The sequence below is a fragment of the Aquarana catesbeiana genome, linkage group LG05 (genome assembly GCF_042186555.1).
Source record: "Aquarana catesbeiana isolate 2022-GZ linkage group LG05, ASM4218655v1, whole genome shotgun sequence".
NCBI lineage: Eukaryota > Metazoa > Chordata > Amphibia > Anura > Ranidae > Aquarana > Aquarana catesbeiana.
In genome coordinates, this window is record NC_133328.1 from 267,323,986 (window position 1) to 267,339,777 (window position 15,792).

Below are 15,792 nucleotides of genomic sequence, written 5' to 3' on the forward strand. Positions count from 1 at the left end.
TATACACCATTCCTAAAGGGGGATACACCATTATCCCAATTATCCATTTTTGAATCAATCTGTACAAAAGATCCATTTGCTAAAGGTACAATTTCATCACTTTATAATCAATTATATGGAGTAGCAAATCTTAATAGACCCTCTTACGTTCAGAGGTGGGAGGAGGAACTGGGACGAACTTTAGAAGACACGGACTGGTCTAATATATGGCTCACATCTAAGTCATCTTCACCCAACATCTTAGCACTGGAGACAAATTATAAAGTCCTAACTCGCTGGTACCTTGTACCCGCTAGAGTGGCAAAATATTCACCTAATACCTCAACTCTTTGTTTTCGAGGATGCCCAGAAATAGGCACATATTTACACATATGGTGGACGTGCCCAGTAATCCAAACCTTCTGGAAGGAAGTCTTCGTGATTGCATCTAAAATATTTAAAAAAATAATACAACCAGATCCATAATTAACTTTACTTAATCTAAAACCGGAATGGTTAACACTCTCTCAATTCAAACTTATGATCCAACTAATAACGGCTACAAAACAAACAGTGGCCAAGGCATGGAAATCTCCTACATTGGTACTAGCAGAAATAATTCACAGAATGAATAATACAATGTCCCATGCTAAGATGGTAGCCATCGATCAAAATCAAATTCCAAAATTTGAAAAACTTTGGCATCCTTAAAACAACAGTTCCTGTCAAATTTCAATGACTCTGTCCTGTTGCCATGGTAACAGATTAAATGACTTACAGAGACACCCATTCTAAGGCTTCAAAGAGAACTAAAAAGAATAATAAACTGACGAGCGGGACAACCTTGTGGACCATACCTCTACCTTTCAACCCTTTTTCTTCTTTCTCTTTCCTTTTCTCCACCTTACGATTAAAGCTCTTTATCAGAATTTATTTGACCTATATACACTCTACTTGTAAACAATATGTATAGTAGGTATAAATCATTTAAATACCTACAAAAGTAACTAAGGAAATGATATATATCTTTAATTTAGGTTTACGTGAACCCAATGTTTAATATTTGAAATTTCATGATATTTACCTATATAAACCCCAGTGCTGGGACAAGGTAATTTAGCGCCCAGGGCAAAGACACCAAACTGCGCCCCCCCCCCCCCTCCCCTTCCAAAAAATTTTTTTAAAAATTGAGCACTAATCGGCATACTTAGCCCCGAACACAAATAATACCCCCTATCATCCTTACTAGCATAAATTCTCCCCCCCCAATCCCCATTTCTAACAGGCCCAATATTTCCTTTCCTAGCACAAATCTCCCCCCCATCACTTCTTCTAGCACAACCCCCCCCCCCAAAATCCCCCTCCTAGCACAAATCCCCCCCCCCCCCCCCCCATCTCCACGGCACAAATCCTCTCTCCTGGCACAAATTCTCTTTCCCCCACAGAACAAATCCTCCCTCCCAGCACAAATCTTACCCCTTTCACCCCCGAAAATCCCCCTCCCAGCACAAATCTTACCCGTCACCCCCCAAAATCCCCCTCCCAGCACAAATCCTACCCCCAAATTTCCCCTCTAAAACAAATACCCCCAATTATCCCTAGCATAAATTCTCCCCCCCAATCCCCATTTCTAACAGCCCGAATATTTCCTATCCTAGCACAAACCCCCCCCCCCCCCCAATCACCTCTTCTATCACAACCCCCTCCCCCCAAATACCCCTACTAGAAAAAAAATCTTATCCTGGCACCCCTCAAATTCCCCATCCCAGCAGAACCCCCCCAGAACTCCCTTCCTAACACAACAGCACAAATACACCCCCCTCCCCCATATCATTCCCACCTAGAAGTAATCATTTTCTCCCTACAAATACTCTCATCCTCCCCTTGTGTTCTCAGTGCAGCTCTCCCTTCCCTCAGCTTGGCAGCAGCTTTCCTCACACACAGACCTCAGATACAGTGCGGCACAGCGCCCTGTGATGCCCACCTTCCGACGTTCCTCCTCATGTTGTCCCGTCAGAGCTGAGGAGGAGCCGGTTTCTAAACTTGCCTGTGCGGCAGCTAGCGGGAGAGATACAGCTGCTGAAGGGGACCGGGATCGCGGCTCAGAGATGCCCGCCTCCCACCCACACTGCTTTCAAACTTACAGCAAGAGACAGGCTCCTTGGCTCCTATAGGTTGCAGCGCGGCAACAGCTCTCCGCGCTCCACTGAGTCCTCCCACCCCACCTCCGGCCGTGAGTGACCTCACGCCGCCGGCCGGGACTACGAGGCTGCTTCGTAGGGGGAGTGAACAGTGAAGCTGACAGGGAAAGGAGGTGAAGCCAGGGCTTGTTGTGCCAGATGCAGGAGTGCACTCGGCACACTTACAATTTTTCAGGTACAACGGCACTGGCTAGTGTGTATAATGACAGGTGTGAAGCACATTGCCAGCTCTTCACCTGCGCCCCCCCTAGTATAGAAAATCGTACCGCCCAGGGCATCCGCCCCTTCCGCCCCTGCCTTGTACCGGCCCTGATAAACCCTACTGTAAAACAATGAGCTTACTTTATAGATCCTTGTAAACTTACTTTATGTATCTTTATGTATCTTTATAAAATTGTATACTCAATAAACTTCTTTTGACAAGGAAAATCCTCAAGTTTGGAGAGTTCCTTAAAGTAAATGTTCCTCCATAAAGGAGTGAAGGAACATATCCCCCGAATTTTGAAATGACTCCTGATCTATTTCCATAGAGTATTTAGTAATTTGATTGAGGGAAGGGAGCCTGACATGTGTGCAAGACCTGCATCCAAGTAGGATAGGGCAGAAACATTAGAGTCCTTTGGAACAAGTAAGGACCTAATTGAATCTGCTGAGTCTATCCCCCCCCAATTACTGTTGTATACAATGTTGTATTTGTGAGGCTATAAAATAGTATCTGGCATGTGATACCGCCATTCCACCTTGATCCTTAGGTAACTGTAGGGAATTCAGACTAATACGTGCAGGTTTATTTCCCCATATTAAATCTCTAAACTGAGAATCTATTTGAGAAAACCATTTATGTGTTATCCATATCGGGGAGTTGTGAAATATGTAAAGAAGTTGAGGGGCCCATATCATTTTGGTTAAGTTAACTCTTCTTGTAACCGTAAGGGGTAGTTTTTTCCATGACAAGCATTTCAGTCTAAATTTTTTAAGCAAGGGGGTCAAATTTAGTTCAAGATATTTATTAGGGTCAGGCGTTACTTGTATGCCTAGGTATCGAAATTCCTCAACTACTATTATTTCTTTAGCACAGTCAGGCAAGGGTTTCGTCAGAGGGTCTAAGGGCATAAGTACTGATTTGTTCCAATTAATGCTAAAACCTGACAGCTTCCCAAAGTCAGCTATCAGAGCCATAACATTTTCCAGAGAACTGTCAGTGTCACCTAAGTATATCAGTGTGTCGTCTGCGTACAACGATATTACGTCCTGTCGAGGTCCACGTTGGAACCCCGTAATGTCCTGTGAAGCCCTTATATGTATGGCCAAGGGTTCCAATGCGAGGGCAAACAGCAGGGGTGACAATGGGCACCCCTGCCGCGTGCCTCTATGTAACCTGAAAGGGGCTGACAAGTCCCCATTAATACGCATTCTCGCTGTCAGGAGACTATAATAGTTGAACCCATTTTAAAAAAGGTGCACCGACGCCAAATCTAGACAATACTTCCCATAAATAGGGCCATTCCACACTGTCGAACGCTTTAGCGGCGTCCAAAGAGAAGATGGCCGTATTACTTGGATTATCTGTGGGAATTTGTAGATTCAGAAATAATCTACGTAGGTTTTGAGAGGTAAATCTTGTAGGTATAAAACCGGACTGTTCTCTATGTATGATCTTCTGGATACATTTAGCCAACCTATTAGCCAGAACCCTGGCCAACAGCTTGACATCAAACGTAAGTAGGGATATGGGCCTATATGAATCCGGAGATAGTGCATCTTTACCAGGTTTTAAAAGTACTATAATGATGGCCTCATTCATAGATGCGGGAAGAGATCCTGTTATAAAAGCCTGGTTGTAAACTTTTAAGAGGATTGGGATGAGTTGTGGCGCGTACCGTTTATACACTTCCGCAGGGAGTCCATCCACCCCAGGTGCTCTATTATTTTGTGTGTGAGCTAAGGCTTCCAACAATTCCTCCTCTGTCAAAAGGGCACTGAGTAGGGCCGAGTCAGATAGACATGGAATGAGATATTTGTCTAAAAAAGAGCAAATATCGTCCTGTGAAGGTTGGACCTTTGAGGAGTATACATCTTGGAAAAATAATTTAAATACATCCATGATGGATTTGGTGGTGTAGCATGACACACCCAATTGGTCAGTTACAACCCCTATGAGAGAAGAAGATTGCTGTGATTTGGCCAGCATTGCTAACATATGGCCTGTACCTTCCCCTTCTTCAAAGTGGCTTTGTTGTAAAAAGAATCTTTTGTTTTCTGCCAGCTGTAAAGATAAGTCCCTAAGCATGGATTTGGGCCACCATCCATGATCTTTTTGTGTCATCTGTGGGGTTAGCTATATAATTTACTTCCGGCCTATGAGCTTCCTCCAATACTGACTGTTCCCATTTTTTAGTAGAGGTTTTGATCTTAGAAATCACATGGATAAACTGTCCTCGTAGTTATGCTTTTGCCATTTCCCAAACCACATCAATAGTTGTGGAATCAATATTATGTCTGAAAAACTGAGTAAGTGACTCTGATATTGGGTCCGGATCCAGCAAAAGCGCTAACCAGAAGGGGTTAGGTTTCCACATAGTATTACTTTTAACCGCTCCCAACTGTAGGTCTATTGAAAATGGAGAGTGGTCTGACACCTGTCTCGTGTGGTATTGTGAGGAATCTACCAGTGGAAGCAGGATGTCATTCCCAAGCCCCATGTCAATTCTAGACAATCCCCCCACCGAAGCAGATTGACATGAATACACCCTAGCATCCGGATTGTGCATTCTCCAGAGATCAGTAAGACCCATCTCCAAGAGGAGGCGAGCAAAAGGGGTAATACCCTGACGCCTCTGCGACTCGTCTCCCCCCGGATATGTAGCTTGTCCCTATCATAATCATTATAATTGTTAAAGTCTCCAATGACCAAGATCGGCAGCCCCGGGAAACGAGACATGGATTCTGCTAAGTTTTTGAGTACACTAGCTGAGAATGGAGCTGGAATGTACAGACCCGCCATTATACATTTAGTGCCATACAGGGAGCAAGAGAGAAAAATATATCTACCATCTGGGTCAATTTTCGCTTCTGCAGCTGAAAATTGAATATCCTTTTTCACCAGGAAACTCACCCCCCTCGAGTATACTGAGTACATGGCATGGTATTGATGCCTGAATTGTCGCGTAGCAAATTGAGGAGTTGAAGTTGAGGGGAAGTGAGTCTCCTGCAAGCAAATTACATCTGCGTCAATGTGCTTGATCGCGCGAAGCACAGCCAACCGCTTGACCGGACTATTCAATCCCCGGACATTCCAGGACAAAATTCTGGTTACCTTGGACATAGAATTAGCACAAAAGTATTATCAAGAGTGTGCTCAATGAGTAATGCAAAATAATCAGGTATATAAGTATTTAAGCAGAGTATAGGAAACCATTGTCCCGAATGACCTGTGAAAAAATGACAATTAAATGTTGATAGACCCAACCCACAACATAACTCTAAGAAATGGAGCGAAACAGACATGTATGTAGTGGGTATAGCACCGAGTTGCAAAAATAGTACTGATATAGAATCCGAGGTGGAGTAGTCACTGAGGAAAAATAACAAAAATAAACAGGCCAACATGGCCAAACTGTGCTGCCAAGGGGCAACAGTAGGTCTGAAAAGGACCTTCTCGGGGGCAACAGTGGAAGTGCACATAGTGTCTTTACAACTTCTCAACAGCAAGAACAAGTAGGCCGGAAGGAATTATAGATCCAGGTATCAATGGCTTTCTCCGCCTTAGCATTTATAGTATAAAAAATGAAAAGAAACAGAAAACAAGTAAAAACCTCTGAAAACAATACTTCATCCATTATGAGGATTAGAGTGCCGATTGCGAGATTTCCGAATGGATTGTTCCTCTCTATCCAGCCAGTGTGTAGCCGCAGATGGTTGATCAAAGAAATGCACTGAGCCCAGTGCTTCCACTCTAAGGCGAGCAGGATATAGCATAGCATATTTCAGATCAAGTAATCTGAGTCTCCGTTTGACATCAAGAAACTTAATGCGTTGCTTCTGTAATTCAGCAGAAAAATCTGGAAAGAAGGACACTTTGGTATTATCTATTTTTAAAGCTTCAGGTTTGATCCTGGCATTATACAGGATTGCGTCTCTGTCCTTATAATAAAGAAGTTTGAATAGGAAGGGTCTTGGAGGGGCTCCAGGTGGCAGGGGCCTTGCAGGTACTCTGTGTGCTCGTTCCACAGAGAACACAGGAGTAAACACATCTCTACCAAAAGCAGCCACCGGCCATTTTTCAATTAATTCCACTGGGTTCTTTCCTTTAATCCTTTCTGGTAGCCCAATCATTCTGATATTATTTCGTCTCATTCTATTCTCTAATTCCTCTAAGCGAGAGGAGTGCTGTGTTAGGAGATGGTTGTAAGTGAGATCTCGCTGCATGGGCGCCATATCATCCTCTATGGAGCTGATTCGGCCCTCTAATGCTGATGCTCTTTCCCTTAGTTTTTGTGTATCTTGTCTCAAAAAGGAGATCTCAGCTTTTACCCCTTTTATCTCGGTTGTCAGGTTTGTCAGGGAAGCATTGCATGAGGTTATAGCCGTAAAGATATCTCTAAGTGAGGGCTCTGTGTCAGCATCAGGGCTGGTAGGTGCTTGAGGCCTAGTAGATCCTCCCTCTGGAGTACTCACTGCGTCCCATGTGAAGCCAGATCCACCCGCAACATCCAGGGGCACTGTGTCATCCGCTTCGAAGCTCCCACCGGACGATCCCTCCGGTGTCCCCGGTGCTGCTGCCTGGTCAATTAGAAGGGATTTAGAGAACAGCTTCTCTGCGGCTTCTCTATGAAGATCGTTGGCTGAGCGGTGTGCTTGAGCGCCATTTTGGGCCATGCTGTCCACGGTCCAGGACAAGTTCTATCTTTTTACGGCTGACATCGTACCGCAATCTTGACTCCGATTACAGGGTAATGCTGAGGGGGATGATGGGGAACCGGTCTGTCTGTATTGCGAGGCTGTGTGATGTGTCATCAGGATAAAAGTACAGAGATTTGGCGGAGAGAACCTGAGTGCACATCCGACTACATCAGCTGCCTGGCCATGCCCCCCATATACACACCTTTTTGAAAGGCCCCAGAGGCTGCAACTCCTAAACAAAAGGCACCACTAACCAAACACTGCCATGAAGACCAAGGAACTCTCCAAACAAGTAAGGGACAATGTTGTTGAGAAGTACAAGTCAGGGTTAAGTTATAAAAAAATATCCAAATCTTTGATGATCCCTAAGAGCACCATCAAATATATCATAACCAAATGGAAAGAACATGGCACAACAGCAAACCTTCCAAGAGACGGCCGCACACCAAAACTCAGACTAGGCAAGGAGGGCATTAATCAGAGAGGCAGCACAGAGACCTAAGGTAACCCTGGAGGAGTTGCAGAGTTCCACAGCAGAGACTGGAGTATCTGTACATAGGACGACAATAAGCCGTACGCTCCATTTGGGCTTTATGGCAGAGTGGCCAGAAGAAATCCATTACTTTCAGCAAAAAACAAAATGGCACATTTTGAGTTTGCAAAAAGGCACGTGGGAGACTCCCAAAATGTATGGAGGAAGGTGCTCTGGTCTGATGAGACTAAAATGTAACTTTCTGGCCATCAAAGAAAACGCTATGTCTGGCGCAATACCCAATACATCACATAGTTACATAGTAGGTGAGGTTGAAAAAAGACACAAGTCCATCAAGTCCAACCTATGTGAGTGATTATATGTCAGTATAAACATCACATCACGCAAAGAACACCATCTCCACAGTGAAACATGGTGGTGGCAGCATCATGCTGTTGGGATGTTTTTCAGCAGTCGGAACTGGGAAACTGGTCAGGGTTGAGGGAAAGATGGATGGAATACAGGGATATTCTTGAGCAAAACTGGTACCACTCTGTGTGTGATTTGAGGCTAGGACAGAGGTCTACCTTCCAGCAGGACAATGACCCCAAACACACTGCTAAAGCAACACTTGAGTGTTTTAAGGGGAAACATGTAAATGTGTTGGAATGGCCTAGTCAAAGCTCAGACCTCAATCCAATAGAAAATCTGTGGTCAGACTTAAAGATTGCTGTTCACAAAGTGCAAAGCATCCAACTTGAAGGAGCTGGAGCAGTTTTGCAAGAAGGAATGGGCAAAAATCCCAGTGGTAAGATGTGGCAAGCTCATGGAGACTTATCCAAAGCGACTTGGAGCTGTGATAGCCGTAAAAGGTGGCTCTGCAAAGTATTGACTTTAGGGGGTGAATAGTTATGCACATTGACTTTTTCTGTTGTTTTGTCCTATTTGTTGTTTGTTTTCTATGGGACACTATACTACAAAATACTCCCACAAATGCAGGCCATTGATTGCAACCGTGATTTGTTAATTTGCACACACAAAGTATTTTTCCTAACAAATTCAAGACCATGTTGCAAAAATGAATACACCCCAATGAAAGTCTTAAGAGCAAAGTTAAATTTTAGACATACAAATTCTAATTAACTAGAATTCCACTATAGGTGAGTGTAATTATTCATTAACCAGTTGACATCCGCGCTATAGCCGAATGACGGCTACAGCGCGGACCTAAATTCCTGGGAGGCCGTCATATGACGGCCTCCCCTGTGCACGCGCTCTGCACTGTGATCACCGAGTCACTGAGATCAAAACAAAAGCTCTGTGATCTTTTTTTTTCTCCTCACGCTGACAGCGCGAGGAGAAAAAAAGCCGATCACTGGCTCACCAGCAAGGGACATCAGTCCCGAAGCGGAAGAGGCAATAATGCCTCATATGTGCCACCAGTACCCCCTGCCAGTGCCACCTGACAGTGCCTTCCAGTGCCACCTATCAATGGCCATGAGTGCCACCTATTAATGCCTACAGGTGCCACCTATCAATGCCCACCAGTGGTGCCAATCAGTGCCACCTAGCAGTGCTGCCTATCAGTGTAACAGATCAGTGCCCATCACTGCCACCCATCAGTGCCGCCTCATCAGCGTACATCAATGAAGGAGCAAAATTACCTTTTTTAAAATTTTGTAACAAAATAGAAAAAAAAAATTATTTTTTTTTAAAATTCGGTCTTTTTACATTTTTTTAACAAAAAATAAAAACTGCAAAGGTGATCAAATACCACCAAAAGAAAGCTCTATTTGTGGGAAAAAAATGAAAAAAATTTCATTTGGGTACAGCGTTGTATGACCACGCAATTGTCATTCAAATTGCGTCGGTGCTGAAAGCTGAAAATTGGTCTGGATAGGAGGGGGGTTTAAGTGCCCAGTAAGCAAATGGTTAAACAGGTGTCCAACAGTTGATTATAAAAGTGTGTTACTTAACAAAGAAAACCCCTTCCCATTTCATGCTGTCAGCAATGGCACCACATGGAAGAGAAGTAAGTGTCACAAGGCCTGAGAAAAAAAAAAAATTCTTTACACAAGAAAGGTGAAGGCTACAAGAAGATCAACTAAGCTTTACTTATTGATCAGAATACTGTAGCAAAAGTGTTCCAAAATTAACCAAAGTTGGAACTGCAACCATCTCACAGAGAAGTCTAGGCTGTCCACAGAAGTTAACACCTCAACAAAAGTGTCTTTTGATGAGAAGGGTTGAAGAAAATTGCCATGCAAGTTCACTGCATTTAGCTTAAGAAGTACAAAGCCAAACTGGGGTGATTGTCTCCCTTGACACAATTTGGTGTACACTGCAGAGCAATGACAGTCATGGGTGTCGTCCACGAAGGAAGCCTCTCCTTAAAACCCATGCACAAAAAAGCCCACCTAGAAATTGCCAGGGCCCATGCTGAAAAAGAAGACGACTACTGGGACTCTGTAAACTGTATGGCATTGCAAAGGTGAGGAGTACAAAGAAAAATGCATGGTGCCTACAGTGAAACACGGTGGTGGCAGTGCCCTTCTGTGGGGTTGCATGAGTGCTGCTGCTCTCGAGGAGCTGCATTTCATTGCTGGTATCATGAATTCACAGATGTACTGCTCTATATTGAAAGAGAAGATGCTACCATCACTCTGTGCCCTTGGTCGTTGTGCACTTTACCAACATGACGATTCTCCAAAACACGCATCTAAGGTCACTGCTGCATTTTTGAAGAACAGCGTGAAAGTGATTCAGTGGCCAAGTATGTCTCCTTATCTGAACCCAATCGAACACCTATGGGGAATTCTGAAGGGTTAAGCATCACTCTCTATCCAGCTTCCAGGCTCTAAAAGATGTTGTTCTTGAAGAATATAAACAAAATCGATGTTGCAATAAGTCGCCAACTTGTTCATTTCCTGCCTAGAAGACTTGGTGCTGTCCTTGCTAATCATGGAGGTCATAGTATTTTACTAGACATAGTAGTTTTTGTTATGGGGTGTATTCACTTTTGAATCAACTAATTTGAGTAAAACTGAAGATTTTGTAATCAAAGTTATTTTATTAACTTTATTTTCATGTAATGAGCTAACAAATGAGAAACAAATTGTTCTATAAAACTCAGTTTTGTCAAAATTTTGGAAATTGTTCTTGTGTTCATTGAGATATTGATGAAAATCTTACTTCTCAAAAGGGCTGTACTCATTTATGCTGAGCATTGTGTAAGAGCAGTGTGTGATATATATATATATTTTTATTTTTTTATGAAGGTGACTGTGAATTACCTAGGTCACCCATTTCTTTAAATACATTCAATATTTGTTTTGCTTCTTTACAGGATGGTACCTTGCTACATCAACAAACCCAAAAGTGCATTCAAGCTGAAAGAAACTCTCAAACAGGAAATCCTGAGCCTGTATTAAGGCCCTGTTTAGATATCGATCTACAGAAATGGTTTTTCCAAGAAAGAAGTTGAAAGTGTTGTGGAGTGATGTAGCTTCAACAGAAAGGAGCATTTGGCAGCTATTTTGATGTCACTGGCACTTTTTGTCTTGGATTTATGTAATATGTGCTATAATTGGATGTTCACAATTGTTGAAAATCTCAGTACTTTTCTTTTGAACTGTGCCTTTTTACAGTAACGGATGGTGGAATACTTCCAGAATTCGAATGCAATTATAGATTAAATTTTAGATGCATAGTCCACCTTTCTGATGATAAAAATAATACATGCACCCATATTTATTAAAAAAAATGTGCACCTATTTTACTTTTTTTGCATTGGAGCACCTGCAAAGCATTGCAAATGCAATCAGTTGATTGCGGGCAAAAAGCCCTGGCTCCTGCAGACTATTTCTCCATCCACAGGTTTTGTACCAAGCTACGGACCTCCAGTTATGGGGCTGGAAGAAGTATCAATGGATTACAAGACTTCCCTCTGCCGCTGTGTTTTTTTTTTTTCCATTTACAGATCCCTGTGAATGAGTGGTGAGACTGTGTGGGCAGAGCCATGCACAGCTGTGCCAAATAAAAAAACATAAGGAGATGCTACAGGGAAAAGAACCCCTGGATGGCCCTACATCCAGGGGTTCTTTTCCCTGTAGCATTTCCGGTTCTTTTCCCTGTAGCATCCCCTCATGTTTTTTAGTAATGGTGGCAGACTGTGACCATGTTTCATGTTACATCCTAAATATGGGTGTAACATGAACTATGGTAAGAAAGATAAGTTTATATTTTAAAGGTGATGGTGTGAAAATAAAGCATTTATTTCTCATATAGCACATATGAAAACATTTGCAACTTAAGGGAAATTGCTGTATTATTGATTTCTGTTTTAAAACCGTGTTTTAACTTTTAACCAGAATTGTAGATCTTGATTTCTGTAGGTGGAAGGATTTCATTGAGCCCCTGTTTATTTTTATACTAAAACAAAGCATGTTTACATTTTGTTTCAAAAACTGATGATTCACAAGTAACTTTTATGTAATTATTTACATGCAAAATAATCACATTTGTTAAAGCTGCTGCAAATGACCTATAGTTGTTGTCATGTTCATTGTACATTTTCTGCAATTTTCTGTGTCAGAATTTATTTGGTTCTGCTAAATGAAACCTGTAATGAGAGAATGTGGAGGCTGACATTGCTGACTTTTTATGACAATGTCAGTTGCTGGCATACGTGCTGTGCTTTGACTTTCTAATATGCATGCTTGCTGCTCATAACGTACTGTCAGGTAATGGGACACTTCTTTGTTTTTTTTTTTGTTTTTTGTTTTTTTAAGGTGATCAATAGAGGCCCTCATATTTCATACTATATTTAGTATAAGTTTCTAAATATTCACTTTCTGTGGGTAGTGGGTCTAACTTGCACTGCAGTAGTTTCATAAGGTTTTTAATACTGAATATCATCATTCCATAATTAATAGTATATGGACAGAGTAAGGAGTAGAGGGAACCTGTCATGACAGAAATGCTGTATGTCCTTTTTGGACATTTTGAGGTGCAGAGCTTTGGGCATCAATGTCAAAATAATGACCATGGACCGTATTAGTATGTTACGATTATAATGGAAGCGTGTTGGACTCTATTTATTTTTTCAGATGTTGGAGAGTTCCAAAATATTAAATGGTTTCTGGAGTTCTCTACCATAGCTCAAGAATATATATATATTTTTTTTTACCTCTCCTTTAGTTGGCCAAATGATTGGTTTAGAAATAATGAAACTCACCTGCAGAGAAATAAGATTAGCAATTTTTGACACCAGGTCTGACCAAGAGTCAGATTGTGTGTGTGTGTGTGTGTGTAATATATAGAAATAATATATAAAATACTGTGTGTGTATATATACAGTATACTGCATCAGTTACCTTTTACAACTGACGGACTTTTGTTATGGACATTTAGTTCAAAACTGTGTCAGTAAAAACCCTTTTTTTTTCCAGGCAGGTTAATGTTGGCTTGACACATGTAAGAAAGAACCCCTTGACAGCTTGATGCAGCACCAGCAGCCACTTATCCAGACAGTGTTTAGAGCCAGTTGGGATTATTGCTAAATAGAAGCAGGTCGGAGCCGGCAGCCGCATTTGCCGGTCCTACTTCTCTAGATCAGAGTTTGGAGTGATTTTATCTGTGCTCCAACTGCTGCCTCTCTGCATAGATAGGTAGTTAGAACCCAATGCTTGTCTGGCGGCAACAGCTCCTGAAGCCTGTGCCCATGGCCCTGCAACTACACTACACTCTCCTCCTGAGTAACCTATCCTGCTTGTCTGCAGCCACAGTTATCTATCAGCTACTGTCAAGGAGAGGGAGTTGGGGGTGGGAGTAGACACCTGCACTGGAAGAGGGGGCGATTTAGAGGGAAAAGGGGCACTGCAGCATCCCTAAACCCTGCGCTATGTACACAGCACACCCCTGAACCCTGCACTCTACTTAATGCACACTCCTGGTAGTTGATGCCCTTTTAAGACCCTCCCACTGTTAGTGTAGGGGGTGATACTTCTGCCTTCTGAATGTGTTTTTTCTTCCAGCTGAATGGGAATTTTGCATTGCAATACTGTGTCATAATCACAAATCAAGCATTTGGCTTGTGGCTGCCCCATTGAGCTAAACAGACAAGTTTGAGAGGCGATGCTGCCTGTGAAACTTGACATGTCGAGTTAAAATCATCCCACTATAAAGCAAAGCATCGAGGTCATGGCAATGTGTACTCACCCAAGCAGCTGCTATGTTCATTTAGAGGTAGGTGGCCAGGGAGTGGTTCTGTTTCACCCCTTCATGACCCCTTCACAACAGCTGAATGATGGCTACAGTGTTTTGCACATTGCTGAGAGGGCGTAATATATTTTTAAATGAAAACCAGGGCAATTACCTGTTATAGGTATTATCAGTGCTTACAGGTTGTGTTTATACCATTTAAATACTGATTGTTTTAGTTTCTAATGGGAGTTCTGTAATTTTTTCAGGTTGTCAGGTCAGTAAAAAAAGGTGCGTTGTCAGTAGATGTTTCATGTTCTGTTCTGTGGAAAAAAAGTTGCGGGAGGTTGGCAACCCTAGTTCCAAGCACTGTTCTCCCTCTTCTTAGATCTCACCAAATGCAGACATTAACTCATGCAAAGAAAAATTGGATTGTAATTATAATTCCTTTAATGTGATGTACATTGTGTGCATATGTTTGTGAGTGGACTTGAGTTATGCAGCAGGATAATGATCTAAAACACACCAGCAAGTCCACATCTGAATGACTCAAAAAAAACAAGCTTTTTTTCCCCCTTAATAAATGAAATCTTCATTTAAAAACTATTTACTCGGTTATCTTTGTATATATTAAATTTTGTTTGATGATCTGAATCTACACAAAAAAAGTCAGGAAGTGGCAAATACTTTTTCACAGCACTGTACAGAATCCTATACCCACAGTTAATCGAAATTCTAGAAGGTTGACCATCTTTTTTCAGTATTTTGAATAACTGACTTGGCATAAGTGTGCAGATGGGGAAAGCATGCAGGCCAGAAATTTAGCTAGGGATTTTCAAAAGGTCAACTCAGTATTTCTTTCATAACAGGTTTCCTTTTAATAACTAAAAAAAAGAACAATAAATGTGACAAAATATACATAACATTAGACACTTCTAACCATTCCCTGTCACAAATACCTCTAGGGTAAAGAAACATACTTGCTGAGAACCTCTGCTCTGATATATGAAAGATAAGTAATAATAATAAAGTATAAAGAAAGTTTACATAACAATGTTTTATGTAAGCGCAGCATGAAAATACTGTACATTTATTAAAGCTCATGTTCATTTGCTGAATTTTACTGTGAAAGTTGATTCTGTTGTTTGTATGATGGGTCTTTTCTACTATATGTTATGTAATTGATTCCTTTTAAACATAATTTTAACAAACTGATTTACTGTAATGCTAATTTTCAAAAAAATGTATAAATTCAAATTACAATTTGGAGTGTGATTATGGTGAGCAAATCAAAGGCCCTAAAATATGTTTTACCATTAAAATTTTTACAAAAGAAAAGTTTTGTGTTGCATACACCTGCTTTCATAAAGGTCTTGTTATACCACCAGAAATTTATGAGACCATAATTTTTCTTTTATGACAGCTCTCGATGGTAGCATACACATATATGTTAACTTTTTCCCTTAACCCCATAGGGTAAGTGAATAAAGATTGCTCTTACAGCCCAATTTCCATACCAATGCTTTTTACACTGTCTAAGGCAGGGGTAGGCAACCTCGGCAGTCCAGCTGTGGTGAAACTACAAATCCCATCATGCCTGTGATTGTCAGGGTCTTGCAATGTCTCGTGGGATATGTAGTTTCACCACAGCTGGAGGGCCGAGTTTGCCTATCCCTGGTCTAAGGGCATGAATTTGTTGCCATGAAAAAATTACATACGTAATAGTCATACAATTTTGCATACCTATGGCATCTAGCTAGAAAAAAAAAGACTTGGGGTGGGAATGCACACACAAAATGTATTTTATTGTTCGACAGAAACCGCCTGAATATTTTTTTTTTCTTTTGTAGCAAATGGAAGGTTTGATCTGATAGTAATATCCCATAATGACTTGTCAAAGCTGTTATAGAATTATTATCTTAATCATACAGTACACAACACAGACATGATATTCATAGACCCTGGGCTGTTACCTTCAGGTCTCCAAATTGGCTAAATGGCAAAGATTTTTAGAACATGGACCTGTGCATACCCTCT

At 41.6% G+C, this 15,792-nt stretch overlaps 1 protein-coding gene across 1 annotated transcript in view; it reads left to right on the forward strand.

Moving 5' to 3' along the window:
- GALNT12 (polypeptide N-acetylgalactosaminyltransferase 12) overlaps nucleotides 1-15,093 on the forward strand; it is a 530,970-nt gene extending 515,877 nt beyond the window's left edge. Inside the window, exon 10 of the mRNA XM_073630755.1 lies at nucleotides 10,901-15,093. Coding sequence (XP_073486856.1) covers nucleotides 10,901-11,038 — 138 coding nt within the window. The 3' untranslated portion in view covers nucleotides 11,039-15,093. The remainder of the gene's footprint in view (nucleotides 1-10,900) is intronic.
- Nucleotides 15,094-15,792: the final 699 nt, after the last annotated feature.